A 22,353-nucleotide genomic window follows, 5' to 3' on the forward strand; every position below is an offset into this window, starting at 1 on the left:
TTCTTCAAAATAGTCGTCGAGTTCCTGAGGATTGAAAACAAGAGAAAGTTGATGATAATAGGGAACCAAAAACGCTTAGAAACTCCTGTCACAATACATCCTTACAATAGGATAATGTTCCGTAGCAGACACGGTATTTTCAGAATCAGCTGGCGTGGAGGTTATTTTTCTCAGCCTTTTCTTCTTGGATGGAACAGATTCAGCTTACTCTTCTTTGGCCTTAGAGTCAGCCTGTAAGAAGGAAGATTAGTAAAACATTCAAATAAAGCATGGGGGGGGTAGAACCATAAAAGGCACAAACATTTTCCAAAGGATCAGTTTCAGGAGAGCTAGTCTTGGCACTGCTTCTGGTCCTACCAGCAACTACCTTCTCAAAGGCCTACAAAAAAGATGAAGGCATAATTACCTTATTTTGGAGGATGAAACAAAGGACTAAAGCGTTCAAACCTTTGGCCATTGCCTTTTGGCAGTTGATTTCAACCTCTTTGATCTGTGAGGGGCTGAGGGGGCCGCAGGAACGTCTTTAGGAGCATCTCCCAGACCTGCCAGTATAGAGGAAGTTTAGTCCAAACTTCAGAGGCTTAAAAAAGGAATAAGCCAATAAGGAGGCTCTGAATTACCTGTTCTTTTTGTACTCAAGGTTGGTGAAGGACTGATTTGTTGTAGAGGCATATGAATGCCAGGTTCGGGTACTCCAGCAGGATTGGGTAGAAGCGTGGTCAAAACCTCCAAATATGAATTGAAGAAGTGCATTCTGGTATAGGCTCCCCACCAGCTATCAAATTTAGCGCCCTTATTAGTACGCTCAACATAAGTATGAAAGGCAAAGTTCTTCCTCATCTCAGGGAGAAGGTTCCTAACTCGTTCTAGGTCTCTTGGTTGGATCACAGGCCTGTCAGTAAAGTCCTCATTCAAGGACTAATATGGAGGCACTGGGGTAAGCTGACAAAGGCCAAACTGCCTGGCGAATAGAGCTACATTGTAGTACTCAACTCCACATTTGTAGTTTGTGGGAGTAAAGGCCATCCCATACATGAGATCTCGTGAGATCAAAAAGCTGGTCCAAATCTCCATATGATCATCATAATCATCACCCGGATCTGATGCCCCTTGCTTCAACCACCAGGGTACTGTATCCCTAGTAAATGGCATCCAGTTCTTTCCCATTCCCGTGAGTTCGTGGTAGAAAAACTTGAAGTAAGTACCAAACGCATATTTTGGACCACGGGCATCAATATAATGAAGGCCATAGCAGGTATGGTCTGGATTTTTGGCCATAGGCGGAGCGAACTTAGGGAAGTAGGACCAGAGCCATAAAGTAATGATCCATAGTGGACCAGGGGCAAATATGAACTTGCTGCTTATAAATTCTTTCATCCCACGATAAAGGTGAGCCAAGACTAAAGGGCCTAGTGATAATTTTTGCCCTGAAGCAAGGGCACAGGCCAAGTCTATGAAGTCTTTGGTAACTCTATTTGCAAAAACACAGAAAATAAACTTGTTCAGCCAGTAAAGGAGAAAAGCTACGTGTTCACGGTCTTCTACAGGACCTTTTTTGGCATAGTGATTTATGAAGGGAAAGAAAGACAGAGGCTTTTTGTACTCGAAGTAGGGGTTTTCTGAGATAGAAAGTAATTGGCCTCAATCCCGTGGGGACGGAGGCCTGTCAAGAAAGCAATATCGTGAAGAGTAGGACTCATAAGGCCTACCTTGAAGTGAAAGGAGTTCGTTGCCACCGACCAGAATTGAGATGCAGCAAGGAATAAGTTATTGTCCATATCGATTAGAGACCGACTAAGCAAGATAGCGTCTCAGATCCCTATTTGCCTCCACAAATCCCCTTTGGCTTCCAACATCTGATCGAGCCATTCCACGTATTTTGCATCAGGCCTATGCCAAAGCCGGTTGGGAATGTCTGTAGTAAATCGACTCCAATCAAGGTTTAGAGACTCGAAGGGAAGGACCTCCTCTGCCAGTGGGTACATTGGGGCAAGTTGAAAAGGGAACCCTAACTGGAAAGCAAGTCCAAGCCCAACCCGATCAGCGTTAGCAATCACCATAACGTCGTTGGTGACTGTTATGCGTTCCTCTGCCAAGATCTTTCGGATCTGTATAGCTAAGCTATTAAGGTTTGGAGGAGGCGTATGGGCTTTATGGGTTGCCATTGCTTCAAGGGTTTGGAAACAAGATCCAAGGAACGATAATGAATCAGGGTCTTTGAGCTCTGTTAAATTCGGATGAATAGAGATATGGAGAGGATGAGGAAGCAAGAATGGAGTTTGATGATGAAGATAGAAGATTCAAGGGGTATCGTTGCACATATCTCACTTGGGGTTCGAAAATTAAAATGGCAATTGAAGAGATAAGACTCTTGATTGACCCGAAGAGGTCTTGGCGGCTTCAAAAGTCTGCATGCAAACCAATGCAAGGCCTGGGCAGATGACACGTGTCCCCTAGGCCCAAAGAGGTGGTAATGATCTCAGTCGATAGAACTCTTCAGTAGGGTTTCTATCCCAAAGTTATTGGGATTTGTTTCAATTTAAATGTGAGGAGTCACAACCCGATTAGAAGACATTTGGAGATTTAAAAAGTTGTTAGGCTTAATTAAAGCCTGATCATCTTTTCAAAATTCAGGAATTTGAGAATTTGAGAAGGGTTTTAGGCTAATCTAACCCTAATTATCTATTTATTTTTTCAAATCCATTGATAAGGACCCGTTTGGTTTGCCAAAAACTACACTCCGTCCTAATCGACAGGCCTAGATCTTGAACAAGGTCAAGGCCTAGGGGGCATTGTTTACACCCGTTTTTGGCACCCAGTCCAAGGCAAGCATTAGAGGGCCATTTGATTATCTTTTAATTAAATTGGGCCAAAAAGTAGAGATGTATTGGACTAAAATTAATGGGCCAAGACAGTTTTGATTAGGCCCAATTAATTTTATTCTGTTCCAATTGAATTTCTAAAGTTTTGGGCTTCGGGTTGCGTTATTTAAATGGGAGCCCAACAAGTATTAAAGTTTGGCCTTAAAAAGTGGAGGCCCATGTTGGGATTGCATGAGTAAAAATAGGAGGCTGTTAGAAGAGGAATTCTGCCACATGGCTATTTGACCTAGTCAAATAGCCCATGTTCTTTCAGTTCCACGAAAACAAGAAATGGAGATGACCCACTAAGTGTTCAACCGCCCATGATCAGGAGGAATTTGTGGGTAATTACTTTTTCACTCCCAGTAATCTCTCACGATGGAAAAAACACATGGGCAATATACTTACAACTCCTCTCAAATACCCATGATCCCATGAAATGGAGGAGTTACATGGGACACGTGTCATCACGAGAAGAAGGCCAGCAAACCCTTTTGCATGCAATGCTGTGGCTTATAAATACTAGAAGCAAAGAAGAAAAAAGGGTTACACACCAATCAAGCTCAACGCTTAAAACCAAAGCCTTCCCAGCAAAGCAACTATCTCATTTCCCCCTCATTTCTATCTCTCTTGTACCCCAATTTTGTTATTACGACATAACAAAGTTATTCATATCTCTCTCGTATCCCCTACTTTATTATTACGATATAATAAAGTTATTCTTATGTTGTTACTTCTTTTCCTACACGGTTAGGAAATTATTAAGTCCTCGCTTGTAGAGGCAAAATCACGGACCTTCACTGCAATCCAGCCCTTAGGTTGTAGCACTATCGCCCGCACAGATTCGAAGTCAGAAAAGGGGCACTCAGTCCTTTACGTTGGACGCGACAAGTCCTGGCACGCCCGCTTAGTCCTTGAGTTACTTCGGAGCCAAAACACATAGTTATCCCACTGACGGCGTCCTCTTCCTCTTAGGACTTTAGAGTTATCGAGATAGGGGATATCCCAGAAGTATCGAATGTTCCCCGGAGCTTTTGGGATATTCGTTATCTAGCCAGCTGTTGGCCAGAATCGGAGCTGGTGTTCTGGTCTACATGGCAATTGCTCCTATTGAGCTAGCCTTGAGTGGTCTGTCTGTTTTCCTAGGCTGAACCTCCATAACATGGGGCCTTGTAGGCACACGCCCCTGGGATTTGGGTGCGCCCTTTTTGAAAAGCACGGAGAACGCTTCAATTCAGAGTCGCCACTCAGGTTTTGCGGAATACACCCAAGGAACCGAACTTGAAACGCTTGCTACATTTGAAAAAGGCTTTGTAGACTGGACCGTCATCACCTTCGATATCTGAGGTTCGAGAGCCAGGTTACGAGAAAGGAAGGGTTTTATGGCACCCCTCTTGCTCAATTCGGAGATCAGTCTCTACTCAGGCATTTTTTAAAACATTTGCATTTTTCTCTCATTAATCATTTTTAGCCAATTAGGGCGGGGGAACAATTAAGGGGGATTAAAATTGTAACAAGTTGCATTATGTGACAAAATGTGATGAATGACTTATTGAAACAGTCAATATAGATTGAGAACAAACACCTGTGAGCGCCTTAAACAGAATAAAACACATTGGTCCGGAGTGTCGTACGTAGGGAGAAACCTGCATGCATTGGCCGATCCACTGCATGCAGAAATGACCAGCGTACACCACAATAGAACTGGCGTGCACGTATGCCTAAACTCACAACTCTTGTTTTCAACCCTCTGGACTTTGGAAAGGACCAGTGCACACTCAGGACAAACCATACAGTTTATAAGGCAGATATTAAGCAGTTATAGACAGTAGAAATAGACTTAGAGACATAAAATAAACAGAACACCGCATAAATAGTGTGGGAAAGTAAATAGAGGCCAAGGCCTAACTGCCATACAAGGGCCAGCCACTGGGCTTGATCTCACTGTCGTACGCCAGTCAAAGAAGGCCGCACGCCAGTGACACCTTCTGTCCCGTGCTTGGCTTTGCATCTTCTGGGCTCTAGAACATGACCAAAAGGATCCCAGAGGCATTCCAAAGTAGATAAAAGTAAATATTGAAGACAAACTACGCAGTTCTAAAATACAGAAAGCTGTAAACCGGTTGTTTTAGCATGCTTAAAGGTGATAAAATACAAAGAAAAGAAGAACACAGCTGATCAATGATCCCCACGCCAGTATTGCATGTACTGCGGCTTAAGATGACTTGCGTGCGCCAGTGACAGCCACGCTCGATCCTTGAATCCTTGCCATAACCCTGCCGACCCCCCTCAGAGGTCAGAACGGAAAGGCTACAAAAGGTGGTATACCTTTGATTTTGAGGTTGATGGAATGCTGGAGCTTTGAACTTGAGGTATGAGAGATGGATGATGAGTGTAATGGTGTTGTGGTATGTGAAAGAGAGGTCATTACTTACTCTTTCAATGGATGAAAGAAAAAGGAAGCAAAGAACTAAGAAAAATGAGAGAGAAAGACTTGAGAGCTCTTTATGAGTGTAACCCCTTGCATATAAATGCAAAGGGGTATTTATAGGCAAGGAATGGCTGAAGGGGGAGTGTAACCAGCTGGGTTAAGGGCTGGTTAGCCTTGAAAGAGAGTCTCCCATGCATTAAATGCATGGGACAAGTTGATAGAAGTTGTAGGAGAGAGGAGGGAGCAGCCCTGCACGTTTGCAATCATCGGAGGATTATTCAGCATACTGGGAGTGGCTCAAAAGTCTCGTGCAAGTGGTTGAATAAAGGTGATTTGACTGGCTTTAACCGGCGTACGGCCGTCTTGTACCTGCGTGCGCTAGTGGAAACTGGGTCAACGGTCGATAACTGACACGTAGCAGTTTACCAGCGCACACTAGCACAATACCAGCGTAAGCCAGTAGGGTTTTGCTGAGGCCATTTGGTTCTGGCTTGAAGGGTTTGAAATGGAGCTCGAAAGGGTTCGAATGAAATTTAGAACGTTCAAGGCTCAAACACTCCAACGATCTCGGAATGTTCTTGACCTTATTCATCATTGGGGAATGAAAGACTGTAAGTAAACTAATCTGGACAGTCTAGAATAAGATATCTACAGGTCTATTTTCTAGACTAGGCTAATCTTTACACCTCAGGTCCTTGATTCCAGCGGTGCTGACCTTATCAGGTCCGTTATGGTTATCAAGCCTGATGCAGTTATAGTATATTAATCATTTCATTTTTTTCTTTAGGCTATTTCAACTGTCACGTGCTTATTTTTTATATATAAAAGAAATTGATAAATGAGAATACAAAATAACAGATTTTTATCAAGTCGAACAAAAATTATTAGGATTATAAGTAGTTATATATGAAAAATTATCAATAATATTCAAATTCAGGTATATATAAAATAAAAATTTTAAAACTTGGACGTTCAAGGAGCCGGGGCCAGGGACTGGGCCCCTAGGGGGCCCAAACATACCTCCGCCCCTAGGTCCACTAGCCTTTGGTGGACGGTAGTTGCTATGGTTCTTTGGTCCCTTCTAAAGCTCGCCGCAGGTCTAGAATCCCTATGATCACATCCAAGGGAGGGTTGTTATGCCCAGTCGCCACCTCTAAACCCTTTCTGCTTAGCAATAAAAAAAGTTCGATGTCTATGGTTTTATGCGTAGTGGCATAGTTAAGAATACATATTAAAAAGTCGAGACATGACTAAAAGTAAGTAATTAGGGTGCGGTTATAGGACACACTCAATAAAGGAGTGTAAGGTATATGCACTTTTGTATCTCGAATCACAAAGTTTATATCCTCAAGGGTTAATCTAGTTGGTTGCTTTTGATTTTGGGGTCAAACTGTAAGAAAGTATTTGCTTGTCAATCTCATAGTCCCGGCATGGATAGTCTGTCTTTGACCAAACCAAGAAGGGGATTGGTTGAGGTGCATGTAACTTGGCCCAGACACCCCTTCCAATCGATCTTAAAAAAATTATATCTCACCACAAAATCTCATAATCAAACACTACAAAATTTGTATCTTGGACCACAAAATTTGTATATTGATCAACAAAAATCACAACCAACACCACAAAACATATGTTGGACTATGAAAATTCATTTTCTCGTGCCGACTTTTAAGTTCTACGCATATTTTTTTCGACCACAAAACTCATAGGTTAGACCACAAAATCTCGTATGTTGGACCAAAACAAATCATATGTTAAATGCCTGAACAATTAATTGAATGAAGTGGGAGCTAGGGCAGGAGAAGGCAATGCCTTTTGGCTTAAAGAACGCGGGAGCAAACTATTAAATGATGGTCAATCAAATTTTTTTAAGATCAAATAGGAAGAAATGTTGAAGTATATGTCGACAACATGCTTGTTAAGAGCATGAAGAAAACAGGGCATATTGAAGACCTTTCGTGCTTATGGTATCACAAAGGAGAATAGAAGCCAATCCCGAGAAGATCAAGACCATTTTGGACATGCAATCCCCACGAACTACCAAAGAAGTCCAAAAGTTGACAAGACGTGTGGCGGCCGTCAGTCGCTTCATATCACGAGCAACAGACAAATGCCAAGTCTTCTTCAAGGTCTTAAAGAAAGCATTACTCTGGATAGCCGTCAAGGAAGAGGCTTTTAGTCAGCTCAAGTCCTACCTCACCTCTCCTCTTCTAAGCAGAACAACTGTAGGAGAAGATCTGTATGTGTACTTGGCAGTGTCTGCTTACTCAATTAGCTCCGTGCTAATTTGAGAAGAAGACAAAACACAACACCAAATGTATTGCACAAGTAGGGCTCTAAGAGGCCCAGAAATCAAATTTCCCCGAATAAAAAAAGGTTGCCTTTACGGTCGTCATAGTAGTAAGAAGGCTCATGCCTTACTTTCAAGCACACCCCTTTAAAATACTAACCAACCAACCATTGCTCAGAGCACTCCACAATCCAGACACCTCTGGGCGTGTCATAAAAATGGTCAGTAAAGTTGGGAGAATTTGGCATTCAATATCAATCCAGATCAGCAATGAAAGGACAAATCCTAACAAACTTTGTGGCAGAATACACAAATCCAGAGCCTGCTTTATCCCCAGATAAAACACCTGAGCCATGGATATTACATGTGGATGGGTCCACAATGAAGAATGCCAGTGGAGTAGGAGCACGAATAGTTCTTGTCTTGCCAGAGGAAGACGTACAAACATACATACCCCCTACGCTTCAAGTTTAAAGCTACCAATAATGAGGCAGAATACGAGGCCCTAATTGGCAAGTAGCACAACATGAGAGCTGAACACTTGAATATAATCAGTGACTCTCAACTTGTAGTTGGACAGGTCCTTGGGGAGTATGAAGCTAAAGAAGAAAAGATGAAAGATTACTTGAGTAAAGTTCAAAGTCTCCGAGCAAATTCAAGACTTCCGCCATTCTCCAAGTCCCAAAGGAAGAAAACACTGAAGCTTACCAGCTAGCCAGACTAGAAACAGCCAGAGAGGACATAATTCCCTGAAATACCCTAATTGGATACTAAGAAGAACCCAGCATTCAACGACCAACTGCTTTCATTCACGCTTGGATTACACGAACTCTAGGGTAGAACCCATAGTTCGTTACATCTGGGATGGGACGCTCCCAACAGACAAGGACCAGGCTAGAAAGCTACAAATACGCGCATCAAGATACTTGAAGAGAGAGGACACCCTCTATAGAAGGGGATTCACACTTCCCTATTTGAGGTGCCTGGTCAAAGCAGAATTAGTTTATACCATAAGGCTCCGTTCAGTTGTCGAGAAAGTTGTGTGGAAAATTGATTCCTAGGAAAAGTGAAGTGAGGTGAATTAAAGGAAAATGAAATTTATTTTCCTATATGTGTTCTGTTGACAAGAAATTTTGCAAAAAAATAAAAATTCCTTCCTTTTGGCAAGACCTATTTTGCAGGAAAGTGTTTTCCAGTGGAAAAGTTAAAGCTACGGGTCCTATAACTTTCCTAGTGACCGACCACATAGAAAATTACAGGAAAGTTGGTTTTTCCATTCTTTCTGTGCAACTAAACAGGGCCTCTGGGAAGTTCACGAGGGTGTAGGTGGGGATCACCAAGATGGAAAAATGCTAGCATTCATACTGCTACGCTATGGTAACTACTGGCCAACTATGAGTGTAACGACCCGCTCCATCTTTGTACAATATTGTCTGTTTTGGACGCCCAAAGCCCATAGACTTCCCAGTAGGTCACCCATCCCTGAACTACTCCAGAATGAGAACGCTTAACTGTAAAGTTCTTATGCGTTTTGGCCCGCCCTACAACTTTAAAAGGCCTTGTACAAGTAGGACGGATCTTTTCTTATAAACCATAACTTGCCCCCTCTCGTTCGGACGGAGCCTACTATCATGTTGTACCGCTGGCCACCGGAAAGCGGGGTGTCACAATGAGAAAGGATGAACAAGCTGTTAGCACCTTGATTTCCAAGGCTTGCTAAGCTTGGCTAGCTGTGACACCTTGCACCCTAGCCAACCGGTGGAAACAAAGGCATGAGGCAGGCATGTCTTTACAAGGTGATCCGACGGTGTCAGTTGGTGTTGGCACTGGTCCCTAAGGCAAGTGGCAGTCGTGATGCACGTGACGGCCCGATGATATCGAGGCAGGGATGCTAAACGGGAAGCAAGCTTGTGGGACAAGGCAATCGAGAAAAACGGCTAAGTATTGGGAGCTGTGGTGGATCACGAAATTGGCCAGGCAGCCTTGAGTTGGCTCGGGCAAAACGGAGGCAGACTTGAGTTGGCTCAGACAAAACGGTTATTGACAGTTAACAGCATTCTGCACATGTTGCTGGGAGCATGGGACAGGTGTCCAAGGCAGAAACGGGCTGAATATGTTGCTGGCAGCATGGGAAAGGTGTCCAAGGCAGAAACAGGCAGTTATCGGCAGTTATCTCCAGGCAGTTTCATGTTTCAATGTGCTGGCAGATTCTGGCAGTGCCAGCACAGCCCTAGGGCAATTAGGGGTGTCAACTGCAAGATCATGGGTTGGCCCCATGATCTCATGTACTTAGTGGCCACGTTTTTATGATTGTAAGCCTATTTAGGCAAGCATTTTCGTAGCCTAAGGCAGAGGGATGTTCTATCTAGGTTCTTGAGTGTATTCCTTTGTAAGTTGGTGCTTAATAAAGGTTGGGACGGTTCCTGTAACTCTTGAGTGTGTTCCTAGACGTTCAAACATATCGGGTGTGTGAGTAAACACTAGTTGACTGAGACCAAGTTGTTGGCAAACTTGGTGCCATCACGAGCAGATTTCTAGGCGAAAAACAACCCCGTGACACAAGCCATGGTGCAAAAATGCAACAAGAGCCAAAAGTTCTCCCAACATCTCGCATACCTCACCTGCAACAATGACCCCAATGAGGAAACCATGGCCCTTCGTTCAATAGGGACTCGACTTGATTGGCCCACTTCTTGCTGAAAGGGACAAGTAAAGCATGCCATGGTCGCAACTGGCTACTTCACAAAGTGGGTAGAGGCCCAGCCACTGGCCATCACAAATGCAAAAGCCATCATTAACTTCGTTCCAGATAACTTTGTGTGCCGATTCGGATTACCCTGCGTAATCATTATGGATATAGGCTCACAATTTGATTGCAATGAGTTCAGAGACAATTGTGATTCTGAAGGGATACATGTGCACTATGCATCTAAAGCTTATCCCAAGGCCAATGGGCAAGGAGAGGTCACCAATCGAACTATAAAGAAAGGTCTCAAAAAGCGCCTCTAAACAACCAAAGGAAATTGGCTCGAAGATCTTCCTAATGTAAAGGTCTCAAAATGCGCCTCCAAGCAGCCAAAGGAAATTGGCTTGAAGAGCTTCCTAATGTAATGTGAGCATACAGAACAACCCCAGGTCCGCCACATGGGAAACTCTATTCATCTTAGCCTTTGGAGCAGAAGCAGTAATCCCAATTGAGGTTGAACTACCCAACTATTGAACAGCCAATTTTGACAATCATGATAATGAAGAAGATCTGCGAGGGGAATTGGACCACCTAAAAGAAAGAAGAGAAGTGGCAGCAATTAGAACTATAGTTTGTCAACAAAGAATGGCAAGGTACCACAACGCCTTGGTCAAACCAACAAGCTTCCAAGGAGGGGTCTTAGTCCTCAAAAAGGTTGACCCAACAAGCAAGAAGGGGGCAAGTTAGGCCGTAATTGGGAAAGGTCATATAAAGTTTTACGCGATATAAAAGCAGCGGCCTACAGGCTCGCAACACTCACAAGAAGAGAACTCCCCAACCATAGGAACATAGAGCACCTCAAGAAGTATGATCAGTAAAATTTTAGTTATTGTTTTTCTCAATAATATTTTGTTTCAACGTCTTTAAGCAAATTCTTTTAAATAAATTATGCTTGAATAAAGTCTCCTTTCTCTCCTAGTCTTGTTATAACAGGAAACACAAGCAGCTTGACAACATGTTCATTCAAACGTTCTCAGTAACATCCTAGATTTAGATATTAAACTGAATGTGCGCTCGCCAGAAAGAGTGATGGTAGATAGAAATGGTAAAGGCGGTTTGTAGTCCTGGACAAGAAGAAAGTGGACACTACGAGTGGCGATCGTCACTCAGTTCAGAAAGTGATCACAAGGGTGTGAAAATGATTAGGAAGGAGATTTTGAAAGATATTCCAAAAACTTAAGTTCATAACCATTCAAGCAAGACTTCGTACTCTTAGTCAAATATGTCATGAAAACCTGTTCATCATCGTGAATTGCCCAAGGTGGGGCTTAAATACTTGCTAAGCCATATTAGAGTGTCTATACACTGCAACAACTTCATCCAAAAGAATGGAGGTGTTATCCTCCATGGCCTCTTTTCCAGATCTAGAACTAGTGGCAGAGATCTAGTCAAAAGCATGGGGCACAAACATTCCATGAACCCAACAATATCAATGAATCAACAATAATAAAAAGGATCCAAATATCTGACAAATTATTTCAAAATGTGAAAGCGATGAATAAAACATTAAACTAGGATGAAACACCCTAAGAAGGTCAAACAAAAAAAATCTTCGAGATGCCATCAGAGTCCTTGCCCAACTCTCCAACTTGCTTAAAAAAGAAATTGAATAAAAATCCGTCAACTGACAAACTCAATGAATGACATGTATATTAGATAAAGTTCTAAAACAGGTATCAAAATAATGTACCATGTCAATATAATTTGGCATATGCGGTGTATAACAAAGTAATAAATCAATCCAACAAACAATTCAACCAATAACGACCTCAATGGTGATTACCACATGATATCCAACAATGAGGAATTACAACCAATACCAAGTACCAAGTGCCAGTGAATAAATATCTCCAAATTGGATCTAATATCGAATCTTAGAGTCACGACGAGTAGATAGCCCGTGAAACTTTTACTAAAGAACGATCCGATCAATAACAACCATTGAGCATTAGGATCACCGGCCTAATCCGGGTCTTTTCCTAATGGCCAGGGTCACCCGCACACAGAGAATTAATTTTCTTGGACTTCCAAAATATATTCCCAACAATATCCACAAAGTTCTCACCAAAAGATTATTCGAGCAATAAATGGTTTCAACAATGGCACATGCCAATTTATTATAAACAAATATAAACAATTATGTATTTCCAATTCCAATCATAAAATTTCTACGAGAATTAATTTAAAGGACACAAGGAAGTTCGAAAGTATGTAACATGCTTAAGTACTCACCTGAGTCTCCAAAGATAATACAATTCGAACACGCAAAAAGAGACTTAACCTGTACAAAAATAGAACATACAAAATAAATAACTATGAATATCACGCCGATTAAATAAGTAGGAATTCAATTTACCCATAAACTACCCAACCTAACCTAATCATAAATTACTATAACTCATCAGTAGTAACCCTAAACCCATATCACACTACACTACACTGCAATACCACGCCAGTGACGCCACTATTGTTTTCCTCCAATTTTCCCATAACAAATTCCACTTCAATCCTCACACCCTAGATTACTAATATAATAAGTGAAGCATCAATTAAATGTATCACCAAAACACAATCCAAAACTATCCAAGTCTACTGTCACCATGAATTATTAATATTAACCCATTGCCGCACACACGACACACACTCTCTCTCCACCAACTCACTCCATCAACATCAAACCCAATTAAATCTAATATCACAAAAAAGCATATGCAACCCAACAAACTGCTTCTCTCCTCCAAACGGCAGTGATTCAAAGTAATGGAAACAATAAGAACAATATTATGTACCGTAACAAAGCCAAGAACAAGATCGAAAATAAGATTTCAACGGCCACACCTCAAACCCGCCCCCGCCCCGCCCCCCCCCAAAATAAAAACCTTATTTACCTTATGAATATCCAAGTACAAACTCTTATAACTACCCACTAATAACGTTGCACCCTATAACTACCCACTAATAACGTTGCACCCTAAACTTTAGCTATCTAGTTAATTAGAATTCAGACAGATAAATAGAAAAAAAAAATTTACTTATAATCCAATCCAACCTAACACAAAATTTAATGAATTACCATCCAGTACCACTATTTTATCCAAAATCGATCTCATACTCTAAAGATTACAATTGTGTCGACAATACCCATAGTACGCGCAAAATAATTAATTAATTGAGACCCAACCATAACACCCAAATAATAAATGGAACTATAATTAATTAAATAAATAAAAACTAGGCTGTAACACTTAAGGTCTAACAATGATACTTTGTCGAAGGTAACGGACTGGTGTTGCCGTGTAGGAAACTCTCCGGACACATGTCCGACACTGTATTTCAAATTGGACATAGTTTTTGCCTTAATTTAAGTTGGAAATTCTCCCAACATGCTCGGAGGCATTCCATACACCTGTCTGACACTCTACTCCAGAGTGTCCAAAAATATTTTGGTTGTTATTTTCGGTTGGACACTCTCCCAGCATATTGGGACACGCTTAGGACACTTTTCGGATACTTAAGGACAAAAATGTCGTTATAAGAAGCAGAAGTTTTAAATTCAGCAGAACTATAATCATTATGATACTCTATATATAAATCGTAGGTCCATCTCTCTCTCCTCTTTTCTATCTTCAACTCTCTCCATTCTCTTATTTCAGCAAGAATATTTTTACAATTGTAGAAAATATATGTGTTAAATGTGAAGAGTGGAATGATGATGTGAATTTGTAATGTATGTATGTGATAAGAAAATTAAACTTATGTCATCTTTGAATGATTCTTTATTTTGGGTGTTCTTGTCATTAGTCTTATTGAAACATCAATATATATATATATATATATATATATATATATATATTTAGAGAGAGAGAGAGAGAGAGAGAGAGAGAGAGGAGAAGGTGCAATTTCCAACGGCAAGACTCAAATCCTACGCATCACGGTTGGTAATAGAAGCCCAAGCGTGAGGTGTAGGATTTGTTGACTTAGCAAAAAAGAAAAAAGAATGCCTCACCTAGGCAAACCCTTAGTTATGTAGCACCAAGAACACATGAAATAACACGAACAAGCTGACATGCAAATTTTACTAAAATAGAGGGCACGACACGCTGGGGACATGTTTGTTTTAGTAAAATTTGCATGTCACGCTAGGGCAAACATGTCCCCCAGTGTGTCATGCCCTCTATTTTAGTAAAATTTGCATGTCAGCTTGCTCGTGTTATTTCCTGTGTTCTTGGTGCTACATAACTAAGGGTTTGCCTAGGTGAAGCATTCTTTTTTCTTTTTTGCTAAGTCAACAAATCCTACACCTCGCACTTGGGCATTCTATTACCAACCGTGATGCGTAGGATTTGAATCTTGCCGCTGGAAATTGCACCTTCTCCTTTCTCTATTCCCCTCCTTCCCTCCTAATAGAAAAAAGTACTCAAAGAAACGACAAATGACATTCATATAGCCACTGAAATTCATTTTAGCTAGTCGTGCAAGTTATTCTCATAAATTTGCTTGCTGAAATTTATTCTTGGGTATCTGTGCAAGTTCTCTCTTCTTGGGTATCCGTTCGTTGAACTCAAAAGAGAATCATAGCAAAGTTTCATTTCATCTATGCCCTTTAAAAGAAGTCGTGCTGCAGAATTGTTTGCCTAGAATTTATTCTTGACTAACCTTGCAAGGAAATTAGAAGATGTATATGATTGGGGACACCAAAAATGGTTTTATGTAGTTTCAAAATTTAGAATCTGAAGATGGTTTTACTTAGTTTCTAACTTTGATAACATAAATGTTAGTTTTTTTGTACCTAAAGAATCCTGACAGCATATATTGCAGGAGATGAAGGAATAAGAGATTGGACCGGAGTTGGTAATTGTTGGTTTGTGATAAATTGCTGGACTAAGAGATCAGGAGAAACCATGGCATATGACGTGCCCATTTTCATATTTATAGAGAAATTACAGAAGCTGCAACTGCTTGCAGATGACAGATTTTTGTTTGCACCACTGAGAAATAAGATGGATAAAATCGCAAATGAGCTACAACAGATTTCGACCTTCCTTGAACAAGACAATGCTGATACCAAAACTTTGATGGATCACCTTCTTCCCATTCTTAACTCTGCAGAATCTATCATTGAGAGTTTCCTCCTAAAGACAACACGCAGGAGGCACACCAAAATGCCCTTAATGGTGTACGCACCATGGAGCCAAGTGCAGTTGAGCTGCAAACTGAAGGAAATCGAAAAGAAAATCAGAGCTGTATCCATTGAATTTAGAAAAGTGGACACAACAGTCGATTCGATTCCTCAAGATTTGGGACTTGATAAAAGGCACAGCAACTTTGTCCGGCACCATTATGATGAAACGCCGGATCTACTTGTTGGACGTGGAGACACCGAAAATCAATTGGCGGGTCGACTTATCGACAATGAAGAGCAAAACCTCAGAGTCCTTTCACTAGTCAGCAAAGAATCACTTGGGAAGACTGCTCTGGCTAAGAAGGTTTACAACAGACTAGACGTTCGGCAGCATTTCCCATGCCGTGTGTGGGTCCATGATCCGGAAGACTTCACATATACGGATCTATTGCTTATCATAATTGCACAACTTCCCATAGGCGTAGTGAAGGACGTCGAGCTCATGAACGAAGACCAACTATCTGACATGCTGTTCCAATATTTCATGGAGGTCAAGTTTCTGATGGTCTTGGATAACGTACCTGGGGTTGATTTATGGCACAAGCTTGTCCGTCCCTTTGCAGACTCAGCGAACGGAAGTAGGGTCATGATCACTACACACAACGCCGATGTGGCATCGCAAGCAGACCCATGGAGTCGTCCAGTGCGTCTGGAGAGTTTAAATGAGAAGGACAGTTGGGTATTGTTCTGGAACAAAGTAAAGGTAGGAACACCCGAAGAAAGTGATCCTGCAAAGGGGCCACAAGAAGACGACCTTTCTGATCATAATCTCAAGGAAAAAATCTTGAGGATATGTCGCGGTTTGCCTCCTGCGATTGTACTGTTGGGAGGAGTGCTGTCAACCATGGGAGTGAGTCAGTGGTCAAGTGTAATTGATCATTTGCCCCATCTCCATGGTGAAGATGATCATCCAGTACCTCTCTCAAGTATTTTATCTTTAAGCTACCGTAAACTACCATTTGTATTGAGGCCTTGTTTCCTCTATTTGGCTCTCTTTCCGAAAATGTATGAGATCCCAATACGAAGGTTGTTGCACTTGTGGCTTGCCGAGGGGTTCGTTCAAACTTCAACCGAGGCAAGGAGTGAGGTCCCTGAAGATGTGGCCCAGATTTATTTGAAAGAACTAGTGTGCAGAAACATGATTGAGATATCAAGGAGGAACCCAGACGGAAGCCCAAAAACATGTCGTTTGCCGTGTTTTCTTCACGACGTCTTTTTGTCAAAAGCGGAGGACGTAGGATTTCTTCACGTTCACCATTGCAAGACAGATTGTACATATCCAGATTCACCCATTAATAATTTCTTTATCCACAGATTAGCAGATCAATATTATGGCGGCTTCAAGTCTACTTCAGAATCTCATACCAACCACCTTTGTTCATACCTTATGTTTGAAATTCAAAAGCGTAACACATCCAACAAAGAAGTCGAGGCGTTACTTAAACGAATAATGTATGGGAGGAATGTTGCATTGTTGAAGGTGATTGATCTAGAGAGTATCTACAGACCTGTGCTGCCTGACAAACTGGGTGAGTTGCAAAACCTAACGTACATAGGCTTGCGATGGACCTGCCTATATTCATGTCCAGCGTCCATTGGGGATCTACCATGTTTGGAGACTTTAGATTTGAAGTATACAAACATTACCACTTTGCCGAGTTCAATTTGGAAGGCAAAGAAACTTCGACATCTCTATATGAATGAGGTGCCAATTGAAAAGCCATCAAAAGAGCCTTCGGCCCATCTTCAGACCTTGGTCGGGCTACAAGTCGGTTCCAACGACCCCAATCAATACGGGTTGACCAGGTTGACAAGCCTTAGGAAACTGCGGCTGACGTGCCATTCACGATCGGTGAAGGAGACAGTCAAATGCATATCTGGATTTGGTAACCTTCAAAACTTGAAGTTGAGCTCAAGAGATTCATTCGGCCAAGCTTTAAAGATCGACTTAGACAATGAATTCAAGGACCATTCATCTCTTTTAAGCTTATATTTGTTTGGAGTGATAAAAGACGACAGTGCTAACCTTCCGCAAAACCTCAAAACCCTTACATTGTCAATGTCGCAACTCGAAGAAGCTGATATGCAGCAGCTAGGACAATTGCCGCAGCTGAACATCCTTAGCCTTTTGGCTCGCTCTTATTCGGGCAAGAAAATGGAATATTGTCGGGAGACATTTCCGGAATTGCGTGTCTTGAAGTTGTGGAAGCTAGAAAATCTAGAGGAGTGGGGGGTGAAGGAAGGTGGCTTGCCCAAACTTGAAGAAATGGAAATTAGAGGTTGTGAAAAACTGAAAAAGTTTGAAGGATCAGAGCATTTGCATGCCCTAAAGGAATTGGTTTTGACAAACATGCCAAAGGATTTTGCAAAAGCTGTTGGGAAAAACTCCATCAAAGAAAAGTTAGTCACGAATGAGTGGCGAGTTGATGAGAAAGTGAATGAACGATTGGCTTCCTCCTCAATGAGAAGTTGAATGAACGAGCGGTTTCCTCCTCAGTTGTTTGTAAGTAGTAGTTCTCTTATGTTTCTATTTGTTCTTTGCATCGGAGGTGGAATAACAGTCACTGGTCTTTTCTTTTTCCTCATTTCTATTGTCATGTACTACGGTACTAGAAAGAGTCGCTGGTTTTACCCATATAAACGAGCAAATTTAATCCCCTCTTTTTTTTATCGGCGAAAGTCAATATTGTTAGAATTGTTAAATTAGCACCTTTAAGAATAGTTGAAGTCCTCATCTCCTAGTACCTAAATGCACTCCTCATGCCATTGGGCCACACGCTTCTTGGCAAATTTAATCCCTCTCTTAGAGTAATTGATGCAGGGCGTAACTATGAATCGAAGAACAAACGTGCAACAAGGACAATCACAAACAGGATAGATATAGAGAAACTCTCTCTAGACACTTTGTCAATCAATAATAATAAAAAAACTGTCCAGCCCCAAGGCTTACAACTCCTTAAAATATGAAGCAAACCCTAACCCTACTAGGAAAAGGAAAAAATACCAATTTCGGAAAGTTCCGAAATTATTACATATTTTGAAAATATAAGAAAAAACAAGACTTCTACAACAAGAACGGACTTTATTGGACTTTCCTACCAAAAGTTATAAGCAAAAAGATTATTTCCTAAAACGGCAAATTTGGCCTTTCGGAACCCTAAACGGCCGAAAACGACTAAAAAACACACGGCACATGGCCAAAGGCCATGTGTCCTGACCATTGGGCCGTTTTGGTTCGAACCTAGATAGGCCTGACTCCTAATTCGACCGTCGCGCCGCCACTTATTTACGATTATGCCACTCGATGCTTTAAATGGTATTCCTCCTCTATACTCACCGCATCAGTAATCTCACGGGAGTAAGCAATTGTTTACTTTGTTAAATATGTACATGGTGACGTGCCAAATCAAAGAGTCACTTAGAGTAGATGCACTCCAAAGGTCTCTTTCAATTTTTATTTTGTACTCCTCCAGTCCTCCGTACCACAAAGACAAATATTCCTGTTTTTTTTTTTTTTTGTATATTTCGTTTATTCTCTGGAATAAGTGGGCATTTAGAAGATGTCTTGGGGCAATTTATAGGACCTCTAGCTATACATAGTTCATGTTACATTCAAATTATGGAATCTGCGTTCTAGGTGAATCTCAAAGCAAACATGTTGCCTGTTGGACACGGATACCATATGCATATCCGTGTATCAGTTATCTGATGCAGGCACTTGTTAGATTTAGAACAAGTGTAACGTAGAATTACATGGATACATGTATATCCAGCTGATGTATACTGTATAGGATGCCCTTGCAAGTGGGTAAAAATATAAGAACAGTAATATCAAACATGTTCGAGAGGAATTAGTTTTAGGAAACTAAAATCCAGAAGAAGAAAAAATGAGATATTGCTGTCATCCTTGTCATGGAATCTTAAAGACTTTCAAATACACAAAAGGTATTCTAATTTCTAAGTGTATTAACTTTGCTGATGCAGGAATGATGGTCATGGAGGCCCGAATCTGGTACAAAGAGAAATATTTGCCCCAGAATTTTCAAGCTTGCTGTGTCGCGGCCTGTTGTTTATAGCGTATACTTAGTATATAAGAATGTAACTTAATTTTCAGCTTGTTTCTAGTTATGGTTGAATAAGTTTGAGCTGCACGGTAACGTGTCGCAGGATTGAAAAATGATGTACTTCCCTATTTGTGAACTAGTGTCTGATGGTTCTGTATGTACAACTTCTTTTTCTTTGCATTTGGTATGTACTTTGAATAAAAACTTGAACAGTACTTTTATCATAAGCGAGTACTTTTATTAGAAATTTGACCATTGTAACTTGTAAGTTTACCCATTTAATTGGATGATCATTAGAGTCAATTGCTTATTTCCAGAAGTATATCAGCTTGGAAGTAAAGGTATAGTTGGGTTGATTTGGTCACAAAACACCATAGTTCCATGTGTCTACTTATTTCTTTTCTTTTCCTTGTTTTTTAACAGCAGCGACGTATACCTTAGGACCTCTGTGCTATGTACTCTCTTTCAAATTGAATGTTGGGAAATATCCAACATAAATGGGTTTTGTTTTGGGTGATTTTCAAAACCTTCCTTGTTCCTTAGAAAGCTTCTTTTTAGAGAGTTGAGGCTTAGTCTCGCATTGCTTAGATGTGAATAGTTTTGAGTGCACTGCTCACAGCGAGCACTTTGTCAGCATTCTTATTGCTAGCTGTGCGGTGCTCTGAGCACATCACGAGGTGCCTATGTGGTGCTTCTAAGGTACGCGCCTGTTAGGATACATACGATCGCAGTCGTTGATCACATGCTCGGATAGTCCAGGATGGTGATTTGCAATGTAGGATCTAATCTAAGGACCACAGATGAATGGGTACAATCTAAACTCGTAGTTGATTTGATTCAATTAGGCTCCATTCCGTTGTCGGATGGTGCATTGTAGAATCTAATCTAACAACCACAGTTGAACAGGCATGATCCAGACTCACAGCTAATTCGATTCAATTAGGCTCCATTCAGTCGTCCAAAAATGTTGCGTGGCTTAGCAAAAAAAAAACATGTTGCTTGGAAAATGGATTATCGAGAAAAGTGACGTGAGGCATTGGTCCACCGCCACGAACATGGCTGCCTGCAGTGCAGTAAGCCACCACACTGTTGTGCCAGAAGCCAACTCCGGCATGTCAACTTAGTTATCCTCATCAAGCCACTTACTTAATGTCTAGCTTTCCAACGGGTCGATTGTTTCTTTTCCCCAAGATCAATGAAGAAGGAAGAAGTCAGTTGATTCTTCCGAAGTACCGGAAGCAAAGGTTACGGTGGGGCGGGTGGACAGGAAAAGAAATTGCTCCGAAGAAAGAAATTGCAAATGCATCTCCACGCCCAACGAGATGCACCAACCTTGGGATGTTTTAGTCCTGACCCACAAGGTTCCGACGCAGAGCTCAACCTGAAGCCTGCCCGTTGACACTTAGCCCTAGGCTGATGTTGGCCCGGCCCTAGGCCCCACCCTATCCCTATAGATAGGACTTGGGCTAGAGGTTTCAAAGCTCAACCCTACCCGATGACCAGTCCGTTGGGCTACCTAATTAGCCCGGCCCTCAGCCCGAAGAATTTAGCCCAAAAAAAGCCTAGCTCATGCCCGATTGCAGTTTTTCTTCCATCTTTTTAATTTTTTACTTTTGGTGCTTATTGCAAGTCGTGTATAAAAGAACACTGAGAACCTTTTTCCGATTCAACAAAATATGCCAACAGTCCAATGGTTACTTGGACACTTTGACAATTGATCAGTAAAATTTATTTATTTTTGTTGCAAATGCATTAAGTTTTTGAGATGGGGTAAACAAATGGTTGTGAGGCATAGTTCCAAGTAAACCTAGTTGAGATTTACTCGACTTGTAGTAGAGGTGTCAAATAGGTTGGATGGGGCGGGTTGAAATGGGTTTTGGGTTAAACGTGGCGGGTTGAATACGATTCAATAATAAGCGGGTTGAAATGGATCGGGTCTAATGTGGGTCAAGTCCTACCCAACCCCAACCTGATTTCCTTCCTTTTCTCCCCTTTTCAAATGGAGCTTCCCAAAAGTTAAATTTTTTTCCAGCTCTTTTAAGCTGTTTTCGGCACATATCCAAGAATCTAAAAGCCGAGCATTAATAATCTCCTAAAACAAAATAACCGACAAGGAAATCCAAGCTTCAACACTTACGAATTAAGATCATCAGAAGAGAACACAACCTCAAAACCCTTCATTCCGATATCAATTCATCCAAACAGAGCCTATATTCTCCATTCCCCAATTAAAGATCAAACCTTTCAAAGCCAGCTTTGTGAAAAAATCAAGGCGGTGATGAGAAAATACTAGTAATTAAAATAGACCATCTAAACAAATATTATGCACGGAAAAGAGAACCTTTGATTGAGTCATATTGTTTCGTTAATTTTACCATGAATGTTAATGTAAACCTGTAATGGAAAAAGAGAACGACATGGAACGGGACTAGCTAGCATGCTAATACCTGGGAGTGGTCTCGCTTCATGATCGGTTCAAAAGGGTTTGGGCGGCGAGGCGGAGCTCAGAATCAGAGCGACGGACAACGGATTTGATGGCTTTGAGGAGGCGTGGGCCCACCTCCCCCGTAGTTGACGACGTCGCGCAGCGGGAGCCGAGCCGAGGAGCGGCTTGGTGTCCTCGCCGGGGCTGGCGGCGTGGACGATCGGGAGAGAGAGAGAGAGACATGTCAAACTTAAAAATGATCGAGAGAGGGCTCAGAATCCAACTTTAAAAAAATGTTTTAGGTTCTGTTTGCAACTAAGGAAAAGGAAAGAAAGAAAAATAATAAAAGAAAAT

At 41.5% G+C, this 22,353-nt stretch overlaps 1 protein-coding gene and 1 long non-coding RNA gene across 3 annotated transcripts in view; one reads left to right on the forward strand and one right to left on the reverse strand.

Annotated features, from left to right (window-relative positions):
• The window catches only part of LOC131303461 (putative inactive disease susceptibility protein LOV1), a 31,228-nt gene extending 11,395 nt beyond the window's left edge, over window positions 1-19,833 (forward strand). The window contains exons 2-3 of the mRNA XM_058330338.1: window positions 15,147-18,013; window positions 19,495-19,833. Coding sequence (XP_058186321.1) covers window positions 15,230-17,983 — 2,754 coding nt within the window. The 5' untranslated portion in view covers window positions 15,147-15,229 and the 3' untranslated portion in view covers window positions 17,984-18,013; window positions 19,495-19,833. The remainder of the gene's footprint in view (window positions 1-15,146; window positions 18,014-19,494) is intronic.
• Window positions 12,339-22,301, reverse strand: LOC131303462 (uncharacterized). Of its 2 annotated transcripts, none has more exons than XR_009192064.1 (2): window positions 22,022-22,301; window positions 12,339-12,609 (listed from the first exon to the last, which is right to left on the reverse strand). It is a non-coding gene; the product is annotated as an uncharacterized LOC131303462 (long non-coding RNA). The 2 variants fall into 2 exon arrangements; XR_009192063.1 differs by lacking the exon at window positions 12,339-12,609 and adding an exon at window positions 19,014-19,573 and having other exon boundaries at window positions 22,022-22,295.
• Between the last annotated feature and the right edge of the window lie 52 nt (window positions 22,302-22,353).

This window comes from Rhododendron vialii, chromosome 10a (genome assembly GCF_030253575.1).
Source record: "Rhododendron vialii isolate Sample 1 chromosome 10a, ASM3025357v1".
NCBI classification, from domain to species: domain Eukaryota; kingdom Viridiplantae; phylum Streptophyta; class Magnoliopsida; order Ericales; family Ericaceae; genus Rhododendron; species Rhododendron vialii.